A 20,249-nucleotide genomic window follows, 5' to 3' on the forward strand; every position below is an offset into this window, starting at 1 on the left:
AAGAACAACAAAGTTGAAGGTCTCACACTTCCTGATTCAAGATATATTACAGAGCTCAAGTAATCAAACACTGATGATAACTGGCATAAAGACAGACATGTGGACCAATGCAATAGAAAAGAGTCCAGAAATAAACCCTATCATATATGGTCAAATGATCTTTGACAAGGGTGCCAAGGTGACTCAATGGGGAAAGAACAGTCTCTTCAACAAATGGTACTGGGAAAATTAGATACCTAGATGCAAAAGAATGTAGCTGGACCCTATTCCTGCACCATATAAAAACATTAACTCAAAATGGATTCAAGACTTAAATGAGAAAATTCAAAATTACAGAACTCCCAGAAGAAACCATAGGGAAAAGCTTCATGACAACGGACTGGCAATGATTTCCTGGCTATGACACCAAACATGTCATAGGCAACAAAAGCAAAAATAAAACTACATCACACTTAAAAAACTTTTATGCAAAGGACACAATCAACAGAGTAAAAAGGCAACCTTTTCACCAGAATGAAAAGGAATGAGAGAAAATATCTGCAAATCATATCTCTGATGAGGGATTAATATCAAGAATATATAAAGAACTCCTTTAACTCAACAATGACAAAAAACAAACAATCCAATTAAAATATGGACTAATAACTTGAATAGATATTTCTCAAAAGATAACATACAAATTGTCAACAAGCGTATGAAACATCACAAATCATCAGAGAACTGCAAATGAAAACCACAATGAGATATCACCTCACACCCATTAGGATGACTACTATGAAAAAAACAGAAAACAAGTGTTGGTGAAGATGTGAATTAACTGGAAACTTCATACAATACTGTTAGGATTGTAAAATGACGTACCCTCTGTGGAAAACAGTACAGAAGTTCCCCCAAAAATTTAAAATACAGCTACCATATGATCCAGCTATCCCACTTCTGGGTAGAAACCCAAAAGAATTGAAAGCAGGGTCTTGCAGAAGTGTTTGTACACCCATGTTTATAGTAGCACTACTCACAATAACCAAGAGGTGGAAGCAATCCAAATGTCCAAATACAGCAGATAAATGAATAAGCAAAATGTGGTATAAACATACAATGGAATATTATTTGGCCCTAAAAAGGAAGGAAATCCTTTCACATGCTACCACAGGGATGAATCTTGAGGACATTATGCTAAGTGAAAAAAGTCAGTCATAAAGAGAAAAATATGGTATAACATTTATATATGGGATCTAAAGTACTCAAAATTACAGAAACAAAAAGTAGAATAGTGGTTACCAGGGACTGAGGAGTAAGGGAAAAGGGGAGTTGTTGTTTAATGGGTATAATTTTCACCTTGGGGTTCAAGATCAAAAAGTTTTGAAATATGTTTACAGCAACGTGAATGTATTTGACATCACCAAACTTAAGAATAGTTAAGATGGTACATTTTACCTTGTGTTTTTTTTACCACAATTAAAAATATATTAAAAAAACACAATTCAGCATCGTTGGAATCCAAATTAAGACATTTAATTAATCCAAAAAAATCCAAATTAAGACATTTAATAAAACACAATGCTTCAAGCTCTACAATACTGGTTGCCCACAGAGTCTAATTTAATTTGTATGAGGTAGGGCCCTGGCACTGGTCTATCTAAAACCTCCCCAGTTAATTCTAATTATAGCCAGGATTGAAACTACTGCTCATGGTAACTTCCAAATGACCAATTAGGGATAATCAACCTTGACCCCACCTCTTCCCCTTTCCTGAAGAAGGATGTCACATTTTCAGGAAACAGAATTAACTTTTAAAGATTAGAAAGTATTTAATATCATAGATGAACCTAGTCAGTATGCCACAATTTTTTCACAAAATGAGATTTAACTATGAGTGTCAGATTTAACTAAATTCTGACAGATTTTTCCACATGACATTATAAAATATACCCATTAAGGCTGGGCATGGTGGCACACGCCTGCAATCCCAGCACTCTGGGAAGCCAAGGCAGGTGGATCACCTGAGGTCAGGAGTTCGAGACTAGCCTGGCCAACATGGTGAAACCCAGTCTCTACTAAAAATATAAAAAATTAGCTGGGCATGGTGGCGCATGCCTGTAGTCCCAGCTACTCGGGAGGCTGAGGGAGGAGAATCGCTTGAACCCAGGAGGCGGAGGTTGCAGTGAGCCAAGATCACACCACTGCACTCCAGCCTGGGCAACAGAGGGAGACTCTTAGCTCAAAAAAATGTATATATATGTATTTAAAAAATAATGTACTAGTCTGGGATGTTTAAGAAACCAAAGAATGTGTTTAAAACTCCTTTTTAGTAAAAATGAAAACTTTGCGTCACATAATTAATTACTTATATTTAATTATAAAATAGTAGGGTATAATCTGCATGTAATCAGATCTGACCTCACCCTATTTACCTGGGCAACATTAGTTATCGTTAGCTCTCTCCTCCCATCCCCTCTCCTGCTAAAATATTACTGCATCTTAGGTATGCTAATATCTAGCAAAGAGCAATTTCTCCATGTTCACTTTAAAATGCAAAGTTTATTACTAAAATAAGGGCTTATTTCCGACAAAACCATGAATGATTTATGAGTATCATGGAAAATCTTAAGCTTTAGAAATTTCCTTTGAAAACAAAAGAGTTCTGGGGGGGGGGGGGAGAGAACTGCAGTGCTCAAGATGCAAGAAAGGACTGGCAAGCTGACAAAAATGCAATTTACGCAATTGCAAATTAACCCAATATAGAAGTAGAGGGAAAGTGCCTAAAAAATTCAGTGTGACTATAATAGGGAGTTGTCTCAGAGCTTAGATTTTAAAATAATACATACAAAAGAAGGAAACACAGGTTTAAGACCAAGGATGCACCATGAGTGTCAGACACCTGGTGCTAACAACCTATGCAAAATGTTAATAAAGCTAAAACCCAAGATGATACCTAACTCACCAAAAAAGCTGAGAACAATACAACCGAGCATGGTGGGACCTTCTTGGGAAAGTCTGCTACTTGGGTCTGATTATGTACTATTTATGATAGCAAAGAAAAGCATATTTCCTCTACTCTTACTCTACTCCTTCTTTGATAAGCTTAAGATTTAAGAGTAGAACCAACCATAGAATAAGTGAAAACAGATGGCAAAATGTAATTTTCAAAACGGGGCTGATGGTACTTCTTGCAAAACTGTAGAAACAGCAACAGATGTAATCCTGAATAAGAGTTTAAAAATTAATTATATTAAAAAGATGGGTTGTGATTGTTCAGAAAAAGAAGTGTGACTAGTAAGAGCCAAGACGAATTCACTAAACATAAATTAAGTTACACTTTTCACAGAAATTCATCTCAAAATGGATCATATACCCATATGTAAAATGGGAAATTATAAAATTTCTAGAAAAGACCATAGAAAAATCTATATGGCCTTGGATTTGGCGATGAGATTTTAGATAAAATACCAAAAGCATGATCCATGGAAGAAAAAACTGGGAAGTTGGACTTTATGAAAATGTAAAACTTCTGCTCTGTAAGTTGCTCTTAAGAGAAAGGACAAGCCACAAGAGAATTCTTTCACAAGAGGGAAAGAAAAGATTTGCAAAACACATATCTGAAAAAGAACTTGTACCCAAAATATACAAAGAACTGTTAAAACTCAACAATAAGAAAACAAACAACCCAATTAAGAAATAGGCAAGAGATCTGAACAGATGCCTCACCCAAGATATACAGATGGCAAATATGCATATGAAAAGATGTTCAGAATCATTTGTCATTACAGAAATGCAAATTAAAATAACAATGTGATATCACCACATGCCTATTAGAATGGCTAAAATTCCAAAAACAGACAATACCAATTGCTGGTAAGGGTATGGGGCAAAAGGAATTATTCATTGCTGATGAGAATACAAAATGGTACAGGCACTTTAGAAGACAGTTATTTTTTCAAAGTTAAACACAGTCTTACCATATGACATAGCCATCATACTCCTAGGTATTTTCACCCAACTGATCTGAAAACTGACATTCACACAAAAACCTGCATGCAAATGTTTATAATGGCTTTATTCAAATCACCAAAAACTGGCAGCACATACATCAAAAACTAGCATCCATTACATGGCTGTACCACAGTTTGTTATTGTTAGCCATTCACCTTTAACAGGTGAATGGATACTGTGGTACAGCCATATAATGGAGAATTATTTAGTGATAAAAAGGAATGAGCTAACAGTTCATTGGTTTAACAGACACGTAAAGCCCTGGATGAATGTTAAATATACAATGCTATGTGAAAGAAGCTTAAATGAAAAGCTTTAATTACATGACATTCTGAAAAAGGCAAAACTATAGAGGTGGAAAACAGATGAGTAGTTGTCAGGTGTTTGGGAGAAAGCTGGATAGGTGAAGCACAGTTGATTTTTTTTTTTAGGGAGTGAAACTACTATGTATAATACTGTAATGGTGGACACATGACACTATTCATTTGTCAAAACCTATAAAGCTATACAACACAAAAAGGGAATCTTAAGGTATGCAAATTGAAAAAAAATTATTTAGGAGGTTCAGGAAGCCCAAGATGGAATACAGAATGTAACAAAATAACTGTATTACAAATGTATGAAAACAACCTCACTTTGAAAGGAATGGAGAAATAAGGTGCTGACCTAACTAACTTTGGAAATGAGTGGAGAATGTAAGAATAAAGTAAAAAAGAACTGTACAAAAGCACTGTACTGTAATTAATAAAGCTTTTCCCTATAGGGGTATAACAGGAGTAAGTAAATGGATGGCCAATGCTGGAAGAAGTTAGTCTGAAAGGCTACATACCGTATGATTCCAATTATATGACATTTTGTTGAAGTGGGGGATTACAGATTAGCAAGGGAAGGAGGCTAGAATGATCCTTGTGTTAATGAATTAGACTTGGAGACATTAGTAAGAATTCATATTTAGTTTAATATAGATCTTGGTTTCTAACACCATTCTCCAATAAAAGGAGCAAGTCCTCTCTAGAGAAATGGGTGATTCCAGGACTCAGGCAGGAAATACACCAGATGAACCTGGAGCATATTATGGTGCCAGAAAGCAAGGAAGTGGTCAAACAAAAAACAAAACCCATGACGAGGGACACAAGAGTCAAAGGAAAAGAGCTCCCATGCCAAAGCTGGAAGAAATTGAGCAACAAAATAAAGTTCATCAGATTATGACCAAAGTATAAAATAAATATATATAAGGCCATACTAATATAAAAGACTGATTTTAAAAAAATAAATAGGGAGGAGACAAATCTCCTGTGTAGAATTCCAAATAACATGTAGATACTGCTTCCTCAAGGAGGTGCAGCATAACTTTCCACTTCAAGTATGGGTTGCACATAGTGATTTCATTCTAAAGAATACAGCATGGAAAGGGAGGAAAGAATAACTTCATAGTGGAGAAACCTGACACACGCTACCATAGCTAGGTGGTCTAGGTTCACACAAACAGTGATAAGTCGGCTGGGTGTAGTGGCTCATGCCTGTAATCCCAGCATTTCGGGAGGCCGAGGCAGGTGGATCACTTGAGGTCAGGGACTTGAGACCAGCCTGGCCAACAAGGTGAAACCCCGTATCTACCAAAAAATACAAAGAAGTTTAGCTAGGCATGGTGGCACATGCTTGTAGTCCCAGCTACTCGGGAGGCTGAGGTGTGAGAATCGCTTGAACCCAGGAATTGGAGGTTGCAGTGAGCTGGGATTGTGCCACTGCACTCCAGCCTGAGGGATGGAGTGAGACCCTTTCTTAAAAAAACAAAAAAACCCCCCAAAACCCAAAAAACCTCAAAACAGTAATAAGTCATGTTGACAATATATACGCTTTATATGATGTGATGACAATGGTACTTTACCTTTCTGGTCTTCCTTCTCAAAACCCACAACCCCAGTCTAATCATGAGAACAACATCAGACAAATCTCAAATGAGGGACACTCTACAAAATACCTGACCAGTACTCCTCAAAACTGTCAAGGTCATCAAAAACAAGGAAAGTCTGAAAAACTGTCACAGCCAAGAGGAGCCTAAGGAGACATGACGACTAAATGTAATGTGGTATCCTGGATGGGATCCTGGAATAGAAAAAGGACATTAGGTAAAAACTAAGGAAGTGTGAGTAAAGTATGGATTAATTAATTAATAACAAAGTATAAATACTAGTTTATTAATTGTGACAAACGTACCAAACTAATGAAAGATATTAATGATAATGAAAACTGGGTGTAGGGTATACGGAAACTTCACAATTTTTCTATAAATTTAAAACTATTCTAAAATAAAAAATTTTATGTAAAAAACAAATTAGGTCAGACTAACCTCAGTATTGAATAATCTTACATAAGAGAACTTTAGGCAAACACTTGTCAAAAACAATGAAAGTCTGAAAACCTGTCACAGCCAGTTTTTCACAGTCACAAACACTTGTTATGGTCTTTCACCAAATCCTTATAGATAGAAAAGGAGAATCATGGGCCAGTATTATGGGAAAATAGGTATATTTGATAAAACAATAATAATCAACGGATATGGATGTAAGAACTAAAGGCAAGCAGAAAGATTTTTGTAAGTATCCCAGAAGCTTGATTTCTGGACATGACCTTTTTACGGTTATGATGAAGAACCTGGATGCCAATATGGTATACGAAAATGAAGTCTACAAAATGAGAGGAAATTGGGAAGGACAAAATCCTTGAATAACAAAATCAGGATTAAAAAGAATCTTGACAAGTTGGGGAGACAGAATGGATCTAATACAGTAAAATTAAAAAGGAAGAAAAAGGTAATACACTTGTACACCAAAAGAAAAAGTATACAAATGTAGATTGAGAAGACATAATTAGAAGTTAGCATTTATTTTTTTAAAATTTTAAATGATTTTAGTAACCTCATTGAGTTGTGAGAATTACATGGCTGCCCAAAAAGGTAATGTCATCTTAGGTTACATTAACTTAAGTATAAATTGTTAGCATGAAGAGAAAGAGGATACCTGTGACCTCAAAACTGGCCAGATCATATTTAGAGTACAGATGAAGTGCTGAGATTTACACATTTAAGAGAACTACAAAAACATAAAATGCACTCAAAAAGGAGGAATCACGATTGTAGATTTATAATCAAGCCACATCAAGGTTTTTAGTCTACAAAAGAAGACTCCCATAAATATATACACCTGCTATATATCCACAAAAATTAAAAATTAAAGAAAAGAAGACTAAGTGTAGACACGATGGCAATCTTTAAAAATCTCAATTGCTACCAAGTGAAAGAGAGATTTATACTTTACTATGGCTAGAGGCAGCACCAGGTCCAAAAGAAGGAAACTCCAAAAATTAGTTTTCAGAATTTTCACAATGAAGATTTTCTAATTGCAGGCTAAGAATAGACTGAACTACGTAAGTACCATACTCTAGAAGTGTTTGAGCAAAAGCTAATTTATCAGTGATGTTTTAGAGGGGAATTAAAATTGAGTAACAAATAATTGAGCATTAAGTACCTTTCCAATCCCAAGATTATGACCAAAGAGAGGCATAAGTAATATTTAAGTATGCCTAAAGTTCCTTTGATATTCAAAACCATCTACTTGACTTGCATTGGTTTAGTTATTAGAGCTACCTCACTCTAGGATACTCAAACGTTGAAGTGAAACCACTATCTCTGAGTCCTGTCCACCCTTACTCTCCCAAATTAAAGAGTATTTCTTGGTTGAGCTGGGCTTTAGTAGCTCCAAAATCAGTCAATTGAAAAAAATAAACTAAAATAACTCAGAATTAATCAGATTATTCACTGTTCAAATACTACATCAAAACTTCAAAAGGCTTCACTATAAACAAACCAATGAGTATAACCTATAGAGGTATACTCATTTTCTGAGCTCTTATTCTTCTCTTCAAACTTGCTGCAGGCTAGATTATGGCTGCAAATCTCTCAATCATGTAACATCTCTCTGGTTGCTTCATGAGCTGTATTGTATTAGTTTGGCTACCTACAATCCATCTAATTTGTGGAAACTCCTCCTGGCTGCATAGTCCTAATTATTCCAGTGGCATGACAGATGAAGGTCAAGAAATAAAGCAGCACAGAGATGGGCAGTGACATTGGTTAACAGATACAATGTTAGGCACATTTAAACAAGTAAAGAAATCAGGCACATTATCTTTTCAAATAAAGTTGACATCTCTGCTAGGATAAAGGTTCCTTTTTCCCACTTTAGCATAATATGTGAATTTAGCAAAATGCTGTTCAGAAATTGACAATGGGACAACAGGGCATAATGGGAAGAGGCTGAGGTCTGATTTTAATTCCTGGCTCTGCCTCTCATCACTGGTAATGTGGTATGGAAAAAATACTCATCTTTCTGAGCCTCTATTTTCTCATCTGAAAAATAGGGACAATAAAGATCCTACCTTTTTCACAGCATTCACTATGATGGTTAAATGAAACCATGCATATAAAAGTACTTTCCAAACTGTGAGGAACTTGTAATTTGATATTATTACTAATATATCACATCTAATATTTCTAAAAGTTGACAAGATCAGAAAGTATAAGTTGGTGCCAGAAGTAAAGCATGCTGGTATTAATATATTGGGAATAAAGTTAATATGGCAAGGCAAAAAAAAAAAAAAATCTAAGATTCTCAACTTTTGTTTTTTTTTTTGAGACGGAGTCTTGCTCAGTCGCCCAGGCTGGAGTGCGGTGGCGCGATCTCGGCTCACTGCAAGCTCCGCCTCCCGGGTTCACGCCATTCTCCTGCCTCAGCCTCCCAAGTAGCTGGGACTACAGGCGCCCGCCACTACGCCCGGCTAATTTTTTTTGTAATTTTAGTAGAGACGGGGTTTCACCAGGTTAGCCAGGATGGTCTCGATCTCCTAACCTCGTGATCTGCCCGTCTCGGCCTCCCAAAGTGCTGGGATTACAGGCGTGAGCCACCGCGCCCCGCCGATTCTCAACTTTTAAATGTATTGTTAGGCTGGGTATGGTCGGTCATGCCTATAATCCCAACACTTTGAAAGGCTGAGGTGGGAGGATGGCTTGAGCCCAGGAGTTCGAGACCAGCCTGGGTAACACAGGGAGACCATGTCTCTACAAAAATTAGCTGGGTGTGGTGGCATATGCCTGTAGTCCCAGCTACTCGGGAGGCTGAGAGGATCACTTGAGCCTGGAAGGTTGAGTCTGCGGTGAGCCATGATCACACCACTCAACTCTAGCCTGGGCCACAGAGCAAGATCCTGTCTCAATAAATAAGTAAATAAATAAATGAATTACTAAGTAATGAAAGGATCTCCTTCCAAGGTCTTGAGAACACTGTAGCTAATTTTTGGATATCCATGAAGACAGGGGATAAAGATAAACCTCTTGTGAAAGCTAAGAAACAGGTACACTACTAGAACAATCAAGAAAACATGGAGAAAATGGTGGAGACGGAAATCAAGTAGGAATAACCAACCTAAAGAGAAGTTTGAAGATTGGCTGGGAAGGCTTTGGGTAAATATCAAAGTACCAGAAGAGCTCACAAGCAATAGACTTAACACTCCTTTCTCATGGCCTTCATAACTTGCTATCACATAGCAAAAATTCCTAGAATTTGCCACTGATCAACAAGAAAAGCAGCAATAAATGACGGAAGAAGCTTACAGTGGTAAATACAAGATTTTTCCATTAGATATATTACAATTATTCTAAAAAATTTACTTCCCAAAATACCTTGGGAAAGGTTAGGATGATATTTGGGCACACTTTCCTAAATAATCTCAAGAAAAGTATCTAGAAGACAACTGTACTTTTCTTCAGGGTCTATACAAATTTTAAACTCTAAAAAACATTAAGCGCTATACATATAAGTAATTTAGCCACCTACTTTCAATAGGATACCAGGCTGAGCTCATATAAGAAAAATACAGGGGATAGAATAAGACTGAGCAATAAACTGAGAAAGCATATTAATCTCAGAGACAAAAGACTTAAAGAGTTCTAGCACTGATTTCTTATTCTATTTTGAGGAAGGGCATTTAATCACCCTATTTCTGTTTCTCCAAATATCAAATAAATTATCAAGTATAAACTGGACTGCCACCTGTCAGAAGTTAGAGAAGGAATTCCTCTGTTAAAAAGATGTTGGGAAAAAATTCTACTTTATCTGTTATTCTATGATTCTATAATCGTATAAATACATCTTCCCCAAAATAAAATAAAGGCGCAGGGCCTCAAGCACACCTCAGAAGATATTTAATTAAATGGTCCTTCTTTGGAATATCTTGAGATAAATTATATCAAAACAACTTTAACACTTATTTTTTCTAGTCTAATTATTCTTTTCTCTCTCTCTCTCTCTCTCTCTCTCTCTCTCGAAAATTTACCTTTATCCTTATCCAATGGTTCCTGGGAAAGAATAGTGCACAGTACCGGGTTTTTCCACACCCCAGTCTCTTGAGCTAGAGTAGCTAAAAAATGCAATTCACAGCTGCCATTCTCCATCAGCTTTTCATGAGCTACCTATAAATATTAAATAAACATCCAAAGAATTACAACAGATTTTTAAAAGCAAGCTTATCAGGCTTTAAATATAATACTAAACTTCTGAAAAGACTTTTATCTTAAAACTTTCACATCACATTAAAAAGTACTCAATTCCTTTACTTCTAATATTTAAAGATGAATTTCAAGGATAAGAAATCATTTACAAATCTTAAATAAATATAATGTATTTACAGAATAAGTCTATATTTTCTTTTCCCCAAAATCTAAGCCAGGAGTAACGTTATTCCTCAAGGAAGCAATCAGAATATCCATACGCATAAAAGAACTTACACATTTTATATCCTCTGTGTTTAAAAAAGTTTTCCCCCAAGTCTACCATTAATAAAAAGATTCACATAACGAACTAAGTGACAACTTATGCATATTCCAATAAAAGGGAATTACAAAAAGAAAATAACTAAATGCACGATTTTTTTCATTTATTCATTGTATAGTTCTGGCAGTTTCACATTAAAGCTGACGATGAACCTTGCCTGCTAGTTGTTTCCAAGTGTTCATGAAAGGGGCATAGTCTTCAGTCCACAGAAGACTAACAGTTTTTATTCAATTCAGAAACTGTATATTGAAAATTTCTATGAACAAAGTTCTAGAGAAGAGAGCAACTAGTCCCTGACTTTACGGCGTTTGTCCTCTAGTGGGGTAAAGAAATGTTTAAATAGTTAAAACACAGGGAAAATAAATGCTGTTAGGCATAAACTAAGCTTGAGGAAGCTCAGAAATGGGAACAAAGTGTTGTAGAAACTCAAAGCTGCATGCTATTTTCAAACAAAAACTCTAATCCTCAAAGCCATACAAATATTCCCATTCCAACAAGTTCAGGTGCTTTATTAAGTTTTAAGTAACTGAATGTAGAGGGATGTAAAGAGTTATTTCCTTCATAATCCATCTAAAAAGGTATTAACTAGTCCTTTTGTTTCAAAAAGGAAAGTGTAAAATTTTATCTTATGTTGGCAAACAAAATCAGTAGCATTTAGAATTCTGGTTAAGCATATTAAGTCTGTAGTAGGGTGTATCTGAATGGCAAACGGTAAGTTTCAAAATAATTTACCTAAAAATACTTTCTGGAAAAAAAAACCTAAGATACAAGTTACGGATATCTGAAGTAGAATATGCATGATCAAAAAGTTAGTTGCAATGTGACAAACAGGACAAGACACTTTCATTTCAACAAACAGTTATGAAGCATTTGTTATATGTAAGACATTATGCAGAATCCTATGACATTAAATAAGATGAATTCCACCTTCAAGGGCCTGTTGCACTTGATGTAGATTTTAACGTTTAATATTAAAATAGGAAAGTTTATTTCTCTGCTTAACTATAGCTTATTCTACATGCTTCTAAAATTTAAGGCTATACCTCTTTAACAAATTTCTTACAGAAAATCTTAAGGCCTAAAGATATTTTAAGAACTCTGGATAGAGAAATGGGGAGAAAGAGAGCTATAGCTTTGAAATTAGCTGGCAGGAGCATTCTTTTTAACTAACCAATTAATCAAAATTTAATTGAAGCCATAATACATCCAGCTCTAGTGCTTGAAACAAAATTTAACATTCTTGAAAATACTCCAAGACAACTAACTGCTAAATTGTGTAGTATCGCATGTAAGCAGAATAACAACACTAAATAAAAGAGACAAAGCATGTGTTTTCAGGCCGGAGAAAAAGCATGGGCTTTGGAATAAAGAACCTTAGTTTGAATAACTACTATGTGATATTAGCTATACAAGTTTGGGCAGATAATTATTTTAGAGTATGAGCCTCAGTTTCCTCACCTTTAAAATGGGGAAACCATACCTACCCACAGAAATTTTTATGAGGATTAAATGATATATGTGAAATTCTTATAAAGCACATTGAAGACTTTCAGAAACCAGTTTAAGTGTTTCTAAATCCAAATGAGGGCACTTCCTTTTGTGTTCCCTTGCTGCTCTTACAAAGCCCTAATTATCTGATCATAAAGATTATTCAATCTATCTTATTTAGCAAACACTTGTTGAGATCTACTATATGTAAGACACTAGTGTTAATAAGATCAGTAATTAATGTCTGTCATTATTGAGATGTCTTAAAACTTAACTGAATAATTTTTTTAAGAGTAAGGAAAACTGACATAAGATATACCTATATTAAATCTAAAGATTCTCACCTGCACCAGTGACTGAAATTGTTCCCACTGTTTATCTGATAACTCAACAGGCAGACACAGTAAAAGTTCAACACAGCTTCTAAAAAACAAAAAATTGGTAAGGAGAGGAATAATTATTAAAATTCAAAGGAAAACAGAACCAGTAATTCTAATATCATAAGCAGACTCCCCATAACTAATCTATTTAAAATTAAACTATAAGACTTGAGATTTAATGTTTTTGTGTTCTTTTTTAAAGCTAAATCTAGTTTATTTACTCAAAGGTCTACTCACAATGCCAAGCGTTCCAGAACCAAGGCTACATTTTCACATTCAGAGGTAAGATAAGGTCGGGCTTTAACGTAACTTTGGATAGCCACTGTGTATACCTCCAATAAAGGTAAAGGATCTTCTGAAGTTTTCCATTTCTCTGCATATTCTAGGAGTGTCTGTTTTGGAAGGAATAATAAAAAGTATTCAAAACGTAAATCAAAATATACATTGACTCATCAGCTGTGTTTCTGAAAAATTTTGAAAAATACAAACTTTTATTTATAAAAACAAAAAGTTTATATTGATTAAAATATTAAATGAAATATAGTCATATTTTTGGCAGCTCTCTGTAGGAGAAAATATTAGTATTAATTCATCCAGCAATAGCATCATTTCATCAAGGCTAGTTTTAAATAGTGCAAGAGTAGCTCCTCTATTCCCTAGTAAGTTTTAAAAGTTATTTTAAAAAGACATCTGGGCAAGTAATACTTGACCAGGCATGCAGTGAAGAATTTCAAATAATATCTGTCTTCTATTTTTCGTAAAGCAGCAGAAAATTCAATACTGAAAAACAAAATGAATCATGTATGGTAAGCAAAGACATGTCCTTTTTCAGTCCATAAAAAAATAACAGTACATACAAATTAATAATTTTTTGACAAGCGCTAGCATTTAAAAAGTCATCCAAAGACTTTCAACATATAAAATCAACATTAAAGATATTAAATAATTATTATAAGATTAAGTAATTTCTATAATAGTTTTTAAATTAAAAATATTTCTCATCTTTTAATTAAGTAAATATTTTAAATTTACCTCATCAGAATTTCTTTAAAAGATGCTATTTATCTTACTGAATAAAGATGGGAGATAATGGAAAGAGAAGTTACACAGAAATACACACGTTAAGACTCTTATCTAAAAGGTTCTATAGTTATGCTAAATGAAGAGAGATTCTAAATAAATGTTTTTATAACACAGAAGCCACAATTGGTCCTCTCCACATTTCAGGGTTTAAGACTCATTTAATCAAACATATGGAAATTCAGGTGTCTTTTCCTAGAAAATAGGGCATTGAAGAAAAAAAAATTTCCTGAGGGCCTGTATCCTCTGGCATACAGAAGCAGATTTAAAAACTGGAGAGAGGGAGGAGGGAGAAGGGAGAGGGTGGGGATTGTATTCTACTACCAAAGCACTTACTACCTTGTCCTCTTAAACTTCCAACTAACAGAATTAGTAAGTGATCAGACGAAAGCAATAGAAAAAGCAAGCTGGTAAACTAAAGGCAACAAAACAACCACTCACCTACTGAGTAGCCACATATTCACAGACCTTGGCTCTCACTAATCCTTTCCTTTCCTTTCCCCCTAAGAAGTGAGGGCAAATACTAATTCCTAGGGAGAGAAAGGACAGAAAACCTGCAGCCACAGTGCAGGATGTAGGGTGGGGTGTCAGGGGATACTCAACTAGGTTCAAAACCAACTCCACAGCAAAATTTCCCAGTAAAGTTGAGGTAGAAAAACTTATTTCTCAGATATCCAGGAAAAAAACACCCCAATCTTTCCCAGATGAACGCTGAAACAAATCTGCTCTCATCCACACTTTCACCTCACCTCACAATCCCATTATATCCCAAACCTCCATGGTACAAAATAGATTCTATGTGAGGATAAAAACAATCAGAGATAAGTTCCCTAGCTCAATCCACATGAAGCCCAAAGGTAAAGCTATTCCTGATCTTTTAAGTTCAAGCAGGGATAGAGATGCTGGAGAAGAGGGGAATCCGTGTTTCTGTACCCTCTTGGCATTGTTAAATGTAATGACGAACAAATGACATTGTAGCTGGTCAACATGGAACATGAGATGAAGCTGCCTACATTATACCCAAGATGATTCAGCTTCGACGTAAACACAGAAATTAAAGCCTTTTATTTGCCTAATCATGTCACTATTATACATATAATCCCAATCAGAGACTCACTTTTGCAGGTGTCGGGGCTCAGAAACTGATACCCCAAACTGCGGCACTCTGACATGCTGAGGAAGAAGCCTCAGAGTCTCTCTGACCTTCCCCTGTTCCTTCCCATCTCTTGATCTTCTTTCTCCCAAAGCACAGTTTGAAGTTGTTCTGTGAAGTTTCCTTATCTGTCTAAAGTCCAGATCCACCAAAGAAGAATCAAATTAACTTTGATCCTGTTAAATATAGTGAACCCCAAGTTTCTCTTCAAAGAATCAGTATGTCAGTATGTTCACCTCTCTTATTCTTTGATTCTCCATTTTAAAGTTCAACTCCCTGGTTCTCTTCACCCCCTTGCTTCTAAGTTTCAGTAAACAACTTTCTCGCCAGTCCTCATCAGTAGTTCACATTTGTTCCCTGGTCTCCTGGTCGGTCCTGACTCATCCCGGTCACCTGCTTTATCTGAGTCACCCCTGGTGACCTGCTCTGACCTAAGTCACCTTTAGTTACCTATTCCTAACCATCCTTCCCACCAAACTACTCACCCTACCACTATGGCTCATACTCCCTGCTCTTTTTAAAATAGCCAATCGGAATTAGCTCAGACTGTGTGGGCCAACCCTAGCCAATACGGGAACGACACAGCAGCAGGGGCTACCTGCATCAGGAACAAGAACTCCTTCCCCTCCCCTTTCCAGGTGTGGTCTCACCATTGTTCCATCTGTGAGGAGCACCTTTTCTGCAGAAAGTAAAAATTGCCTCACTGTGAAAATTAAATTTATGTTTGAGTGCTATTTCTTTGTGGCATTGGGAACAAGCATTTCTAACAGTTCCCTCCCTGAGTTTTTATTAACTGAACTCATAGGGCAGAAACTTTTGTCACAAACCACTGAGTGCTTTGCAGGCTCAACAGACTTTGTCCCAGGCCACTGTATCTTCTTCAAGCCCACTGAATTCCCCTAAAAATAATTTACAACCCTCCTCTAAAATCATCCACATTTCTCCACCTCCCTTTCATTAATAAATTTGTATGCCATTTCAAATCTGCTGTTCGTCAGTTGATTTTCAGTGAACCTTCAGAGGATGAAGGGGAAGTTTTCTTTAGGCCCCTACCCAGGAGAATTAACTTTCTTCTAAATATCCATCAAATAAAGAAGAACTTATATTTCTTACAGATCTGAAATGGTTATACTCTCCAATCTTTTGACCAGCTAGATGATTCAGAGGACAATGACAGAGAACTATGGACTACTAGAAATGAAAACATTCTCTTACACGTGATTTTGATTAGAGCAATTAAAACCTGGGATTAGTTCCTGGTTGAACCAACATGAACTAGGAATCAACATGAAAAAGAAAATTTGGAATTCGATGATGCAACCATTCAATCAAAAGGGATGTTAAGATTCATGATCAGTCTTTGAATTCAGTTTGTGCCACTGGCAGGCATACAAGTATGGTATAATAAAAATAACTGATCTTTGTCCTAGGTTCCTAGCACAGAGCTCCTGAAACCCTTGAAATCTACATACGTGTCTTTTTCATGTTAATGAGATAACATTAGGCTGAGGAGCTTCTAGATAGCTTTAAGATAGGGACTGGTCACTAGAAAGACCATGCCATGATTAGAGAGACGGAGCTTGCAGCCCCACCCCCCAGTCTTGGAGGTGATAAAAGGTCATAGAGATTGAACCCAATCGCCAATGGCCAATGATTTGATCAATCATGTCTATGTACTCCACAAGACCTCCTAAACAACAGTAGTCTAAGAGGTTTTGAGTTGCAAAACACATCCATGTGCTGGGAAGGTGGCACATTGCAACTCCACAGAGACAGGCTTTGGTGCTTGGAACCCTTTCAGATCTCACCCTAGGTACTTCTTCGTCTGGCTGTTCATTTGTATCCTTTATAATACCTTATAATAATAAGTATAGCATTTTCCTGAATTCTGTGAGTTATTCCAGCAAATTACTGACCCTGAGGAGGGGGTTGTGAGAACCCCTAACTTTGTAGCCAAGTTGGACAGACTTGGGGACCTGGTACTTGCGACTGGCATCTGACCAAAGTCCTACACTTTTTCCCCCATTAAACCAATGGTTTTTGTTCCCACACTCTTTCAAGAATGAATGAATTTGTCTATACACATATATTTATATTTATACACATATGAACAGACAAAGATAAAAGTCACTGTAATCTGGTTTGAAGATGAGTTTGGGGGGAGATGGCACAGAGGGGAAAAGACAGGGAACAAAACCTAAACGTCTTCCTGCAATGCACCATATTGCTTCCATTAATGAGTAACCTGTACGCAAAATAGGGTGAGAAAATTTAAAACTGTTTTTTGATGAATGACTGATGGAACTAGGGATGCTTAATCTGGATACTAAATAATATTTACTGAATACTTACCACATGGCTAGGTGTTGTTCTAAGAGCTTTACATGTACTACCTATTCAGTAATTAGGTAAATTATAGTAATATGCTTATATTAAAAATTAACAAACCAAGGCATAAAGTAGTGAAATAACAAGCCATAAGATCACAGAGCTAGGAAAAGGCAGAGAAGGTATTCAAACCCTCATAGTCTGACTTCAGAGTGTTCATTCTTAACTACTATGTGATACATTTCTGGAGAAATAAAAATTAACTTGTAAATCCAATTTTTAAAATTTGGATTAAATTACATTAAATTAGCCAAATTCACAAATCTAGAGGCTTGTCACATAAGAGAGGAGTTAATTTTATTCTGTGTGTCTCACAGGTCATACTAGGACCACTAGGTTAAAGTTTCAAAGAGACACTCCTGTTTCTGATAAGACAGAACTACCAAACCATCAGAGTAAACCAAAAACAGAACAGGTTGGTCTCCTGAGACAGGTGGTGGCCCATCAACTGAAGTTTGTCAAAGAGGAGCAAGATGATTCAGAGTTGAGGATGCTGAAAGGAGTCATACATTAAAGACACACTCCACCATACCAGAAGAGACTACACTAGTATGTGTGTCTGTTCATAAACTAGTGGCTCATGGATGTTTTGATGTGCACATTGTTCAAAAAATATTTGAATTAGTTTCTAATATTTAGAAGTCATATATTTTACATAAAAACTTGGGTTTCTGGCTTTTCTTTAAAAAAAAAAAAAAATTGGCAACTTTGGGCCCACATTCCAGCATGGCAACTAGCTAGAGCTGAGTGAGACCTAAGGTCTCCCACTGAGATCAGACACAAGCTCTGTGGTTGCTACATGCCTCACCTCCTTTAAGGGAGCTACTAGATCCCTACAAAGTTATTTGTGGCTACTGCATCTGCTCTATAGTGTGTGTTATGGGGCAAGCCTAGGATAGAAGAAATAAGCAAGAGGTTAAAGGATCTCTAACACAGTGTTTCTTGCGGTGGTTTTCATTGTTGTCCCCTCTTAAGGAGACCTTTGACTTTTTTTCCTAATTGTTCATCATCCCCAATGAAATTTTGATACCACAGATTAAACTATATATTTGTTTACATGTAACAAACAATTTAAAAAACAACTTTTTTCTTTAAGAGCCAATTTTTACTCCCTTGAGAACAAAAATGCACACTTTAACATTTGGCTCTTAAGTTGATTTCTCATTATTTAAATCAGCAGAGTCTAGAACATATATGCTCTAGGGAGAAACAGTATAGATTAACTTCTGGTAGCTTCCTTTAGTTGCCCTAAGGATTACTAGGAAGGAAAATAAAAGAGAAATAAAACCACAGGGGTGTTACATTTAATAAACATGGGGATTAAATTACATTACTGTCCTATGTAAAGATAAGACTAGTGGAGTGTTGGTTATGTTTATATTATTACATTCATGTTCCACTTCCAATTTACATCTAGGGTTCTCCAGAACAGAAGTTGTCAAACATTTTGATCTCATGACTCTTTACCCTCTTAAAAATGACTGAGGAACCCAAAGAGTTGTTTATGTGAGTTACAACTACTGACATTTACCATATTCAATATGAAAACTGAAACTTTTACATATTTATAAACAAGTTTAAAATAACAAACCCATCACATAAGATATTTTTAATAAAAATGCATTTCCTGAAAAAAGTGAAAAGAGGCATTGTTTCACATTTTTCAAATCTCTTCAAAGTCCGACAAGAGAAAAGAGTGGGTTTCTCATATTGGTTTATACACTTAATCTGCTGCAATACCACACATTAGGTATCTTTGGAAAACTCCCTGTACACGACTGAAAGGTAGCAAATAATGTCTTACAGTTTTGACCTTTTACCCTGAAGAGCCTTTGATGAATGTGAAATACTCTTTAAAATTTCTAAGTTATTAAAATGTATTTTAAGGTTTTGTGTAGAAATGGTAGACTGGACACATTTATTTTGCACCTTACTCTCTTCTCCCCAAACCTCACTGAAACTACAGTAATTTTTTTAAAGTGGCATAAACCCATAGGAATAGGAACATGGGAATGGAACAAACAGAAATAAAATCTTAAAAGCTGGAAAGCATATGTAAGATTGACACTCCAAGAAAAGTGACTCCTAAATAGGCTTTAGGTAAAAACAACAAAAACAAACAAACAAGCAAAACCTACTAACTCTGCATAATCACCAAAGGGCTCAGGAACTGGGAGCACCAGATGCCTCTGAAAATGGGGGGTGAAAGTGGGGCTAAAAAAGAGAAAACTGGTTGAAAAGTCTATTTTAGGAGTTAAGCCTCCCTGATTTCCTCCTCACTCTCCACAGCTAGAAAATCCAAGCGAGGTACTGCCACTCTTCCTCAGTAAAGAAGTTTAAAAAGAGGTGTTTGGACACAGTTGAAAAGAAGTATCTTACTTTTCAGGGCAATAAGTCAATTTTACATACTCCCTATAGACAGCAAGCCCCTTTTTTCCAACTCACTGCCTGAACTTCCAGGTCCCTAGCTGAGTCTTTTTCTGGGAAATCAAAAAGAAAAGATCCAAGAATCTGACACCAAGCCTTCATCAGGGAATGAAACAAACTAGACCCCTTATTTGTGAAAATCACAACAAACGTCATACATGAACTTGGAGCTCTCAATCACGTTTTTAGCAGTATACCCTTAAATACGGTATTTAAAGACCAGTAGACATTTTTAAAAAGCTTCTAACGTTGAGAGAAATTAAAACAAGGAGGAAAAAAGCAAGTTTGAATAAATAGAAACTATGCAGGGAGAAAATAAAATTTCAAGAAACTACCATTGATATTCTTGGATATATGAGAAAACACATTACATCTATGAATAAAAACACCATGTTATAAGAAATAGTTATGGGAAAAAAGACTAATAAAAATTACGGATAGGACAAAAAAGATTTT

At 35.9% G+C, this 20,249-nt stretch overlaps 1 protein-coding gene across 3 annotated transcripts in view; it reads right to left on the minus strand.

The window, feature by feature from the left end:
- Positions 1 to 20,249, minus strand: part of LOC105496185 (zinc finger protein 292) — a 104,898-nt gene that overhangs the window by 32,967 nt on the left and 51,682 nt on the right. The window contains exons 3-5 of one of the 3 annotated variants that reach the window (XM_011766347.3): positions 12,983 to 13,137; positions 12,710 to 12,788; positions 10,381 to 10,516 (exon numbers count right to left, since the gene is read on the minus strand). In XM_011766347.3, the coding sequence (XP_011764649.2) occupies positions 10,381 to 10,516; positions 12,710 to 12,788; positions 12,983 to 13,137 (370 nt within the window). Of the gene's footprint in view, positions 1 to 5,971; positions 6,088 to 10,380; positions 10,517 to 12,709; positions 12,789 to 12,982; positions 13,138 to 20,249 lie in introns of those variants that run through there. The other 2 variants (XM_071096758.1, XM_071096759.1) reach the window with 2 other exon arrangements.

This window comes from Macaca nemestrina, chromosome 5 (assembly GCF_043159975.1).
Source record: "Macaca nemestrina isolate mMacNem1 chromosome 5, mMacNem.hap1, whole genome shotgun sequence".
Classification (NCBI taxonomy): domain Eukaryota; kingdom Metazoa; phylum Chordata; class Mammalia; order Primates; family Cercopithecidae; genus Macaca; species Macaca nemestrina.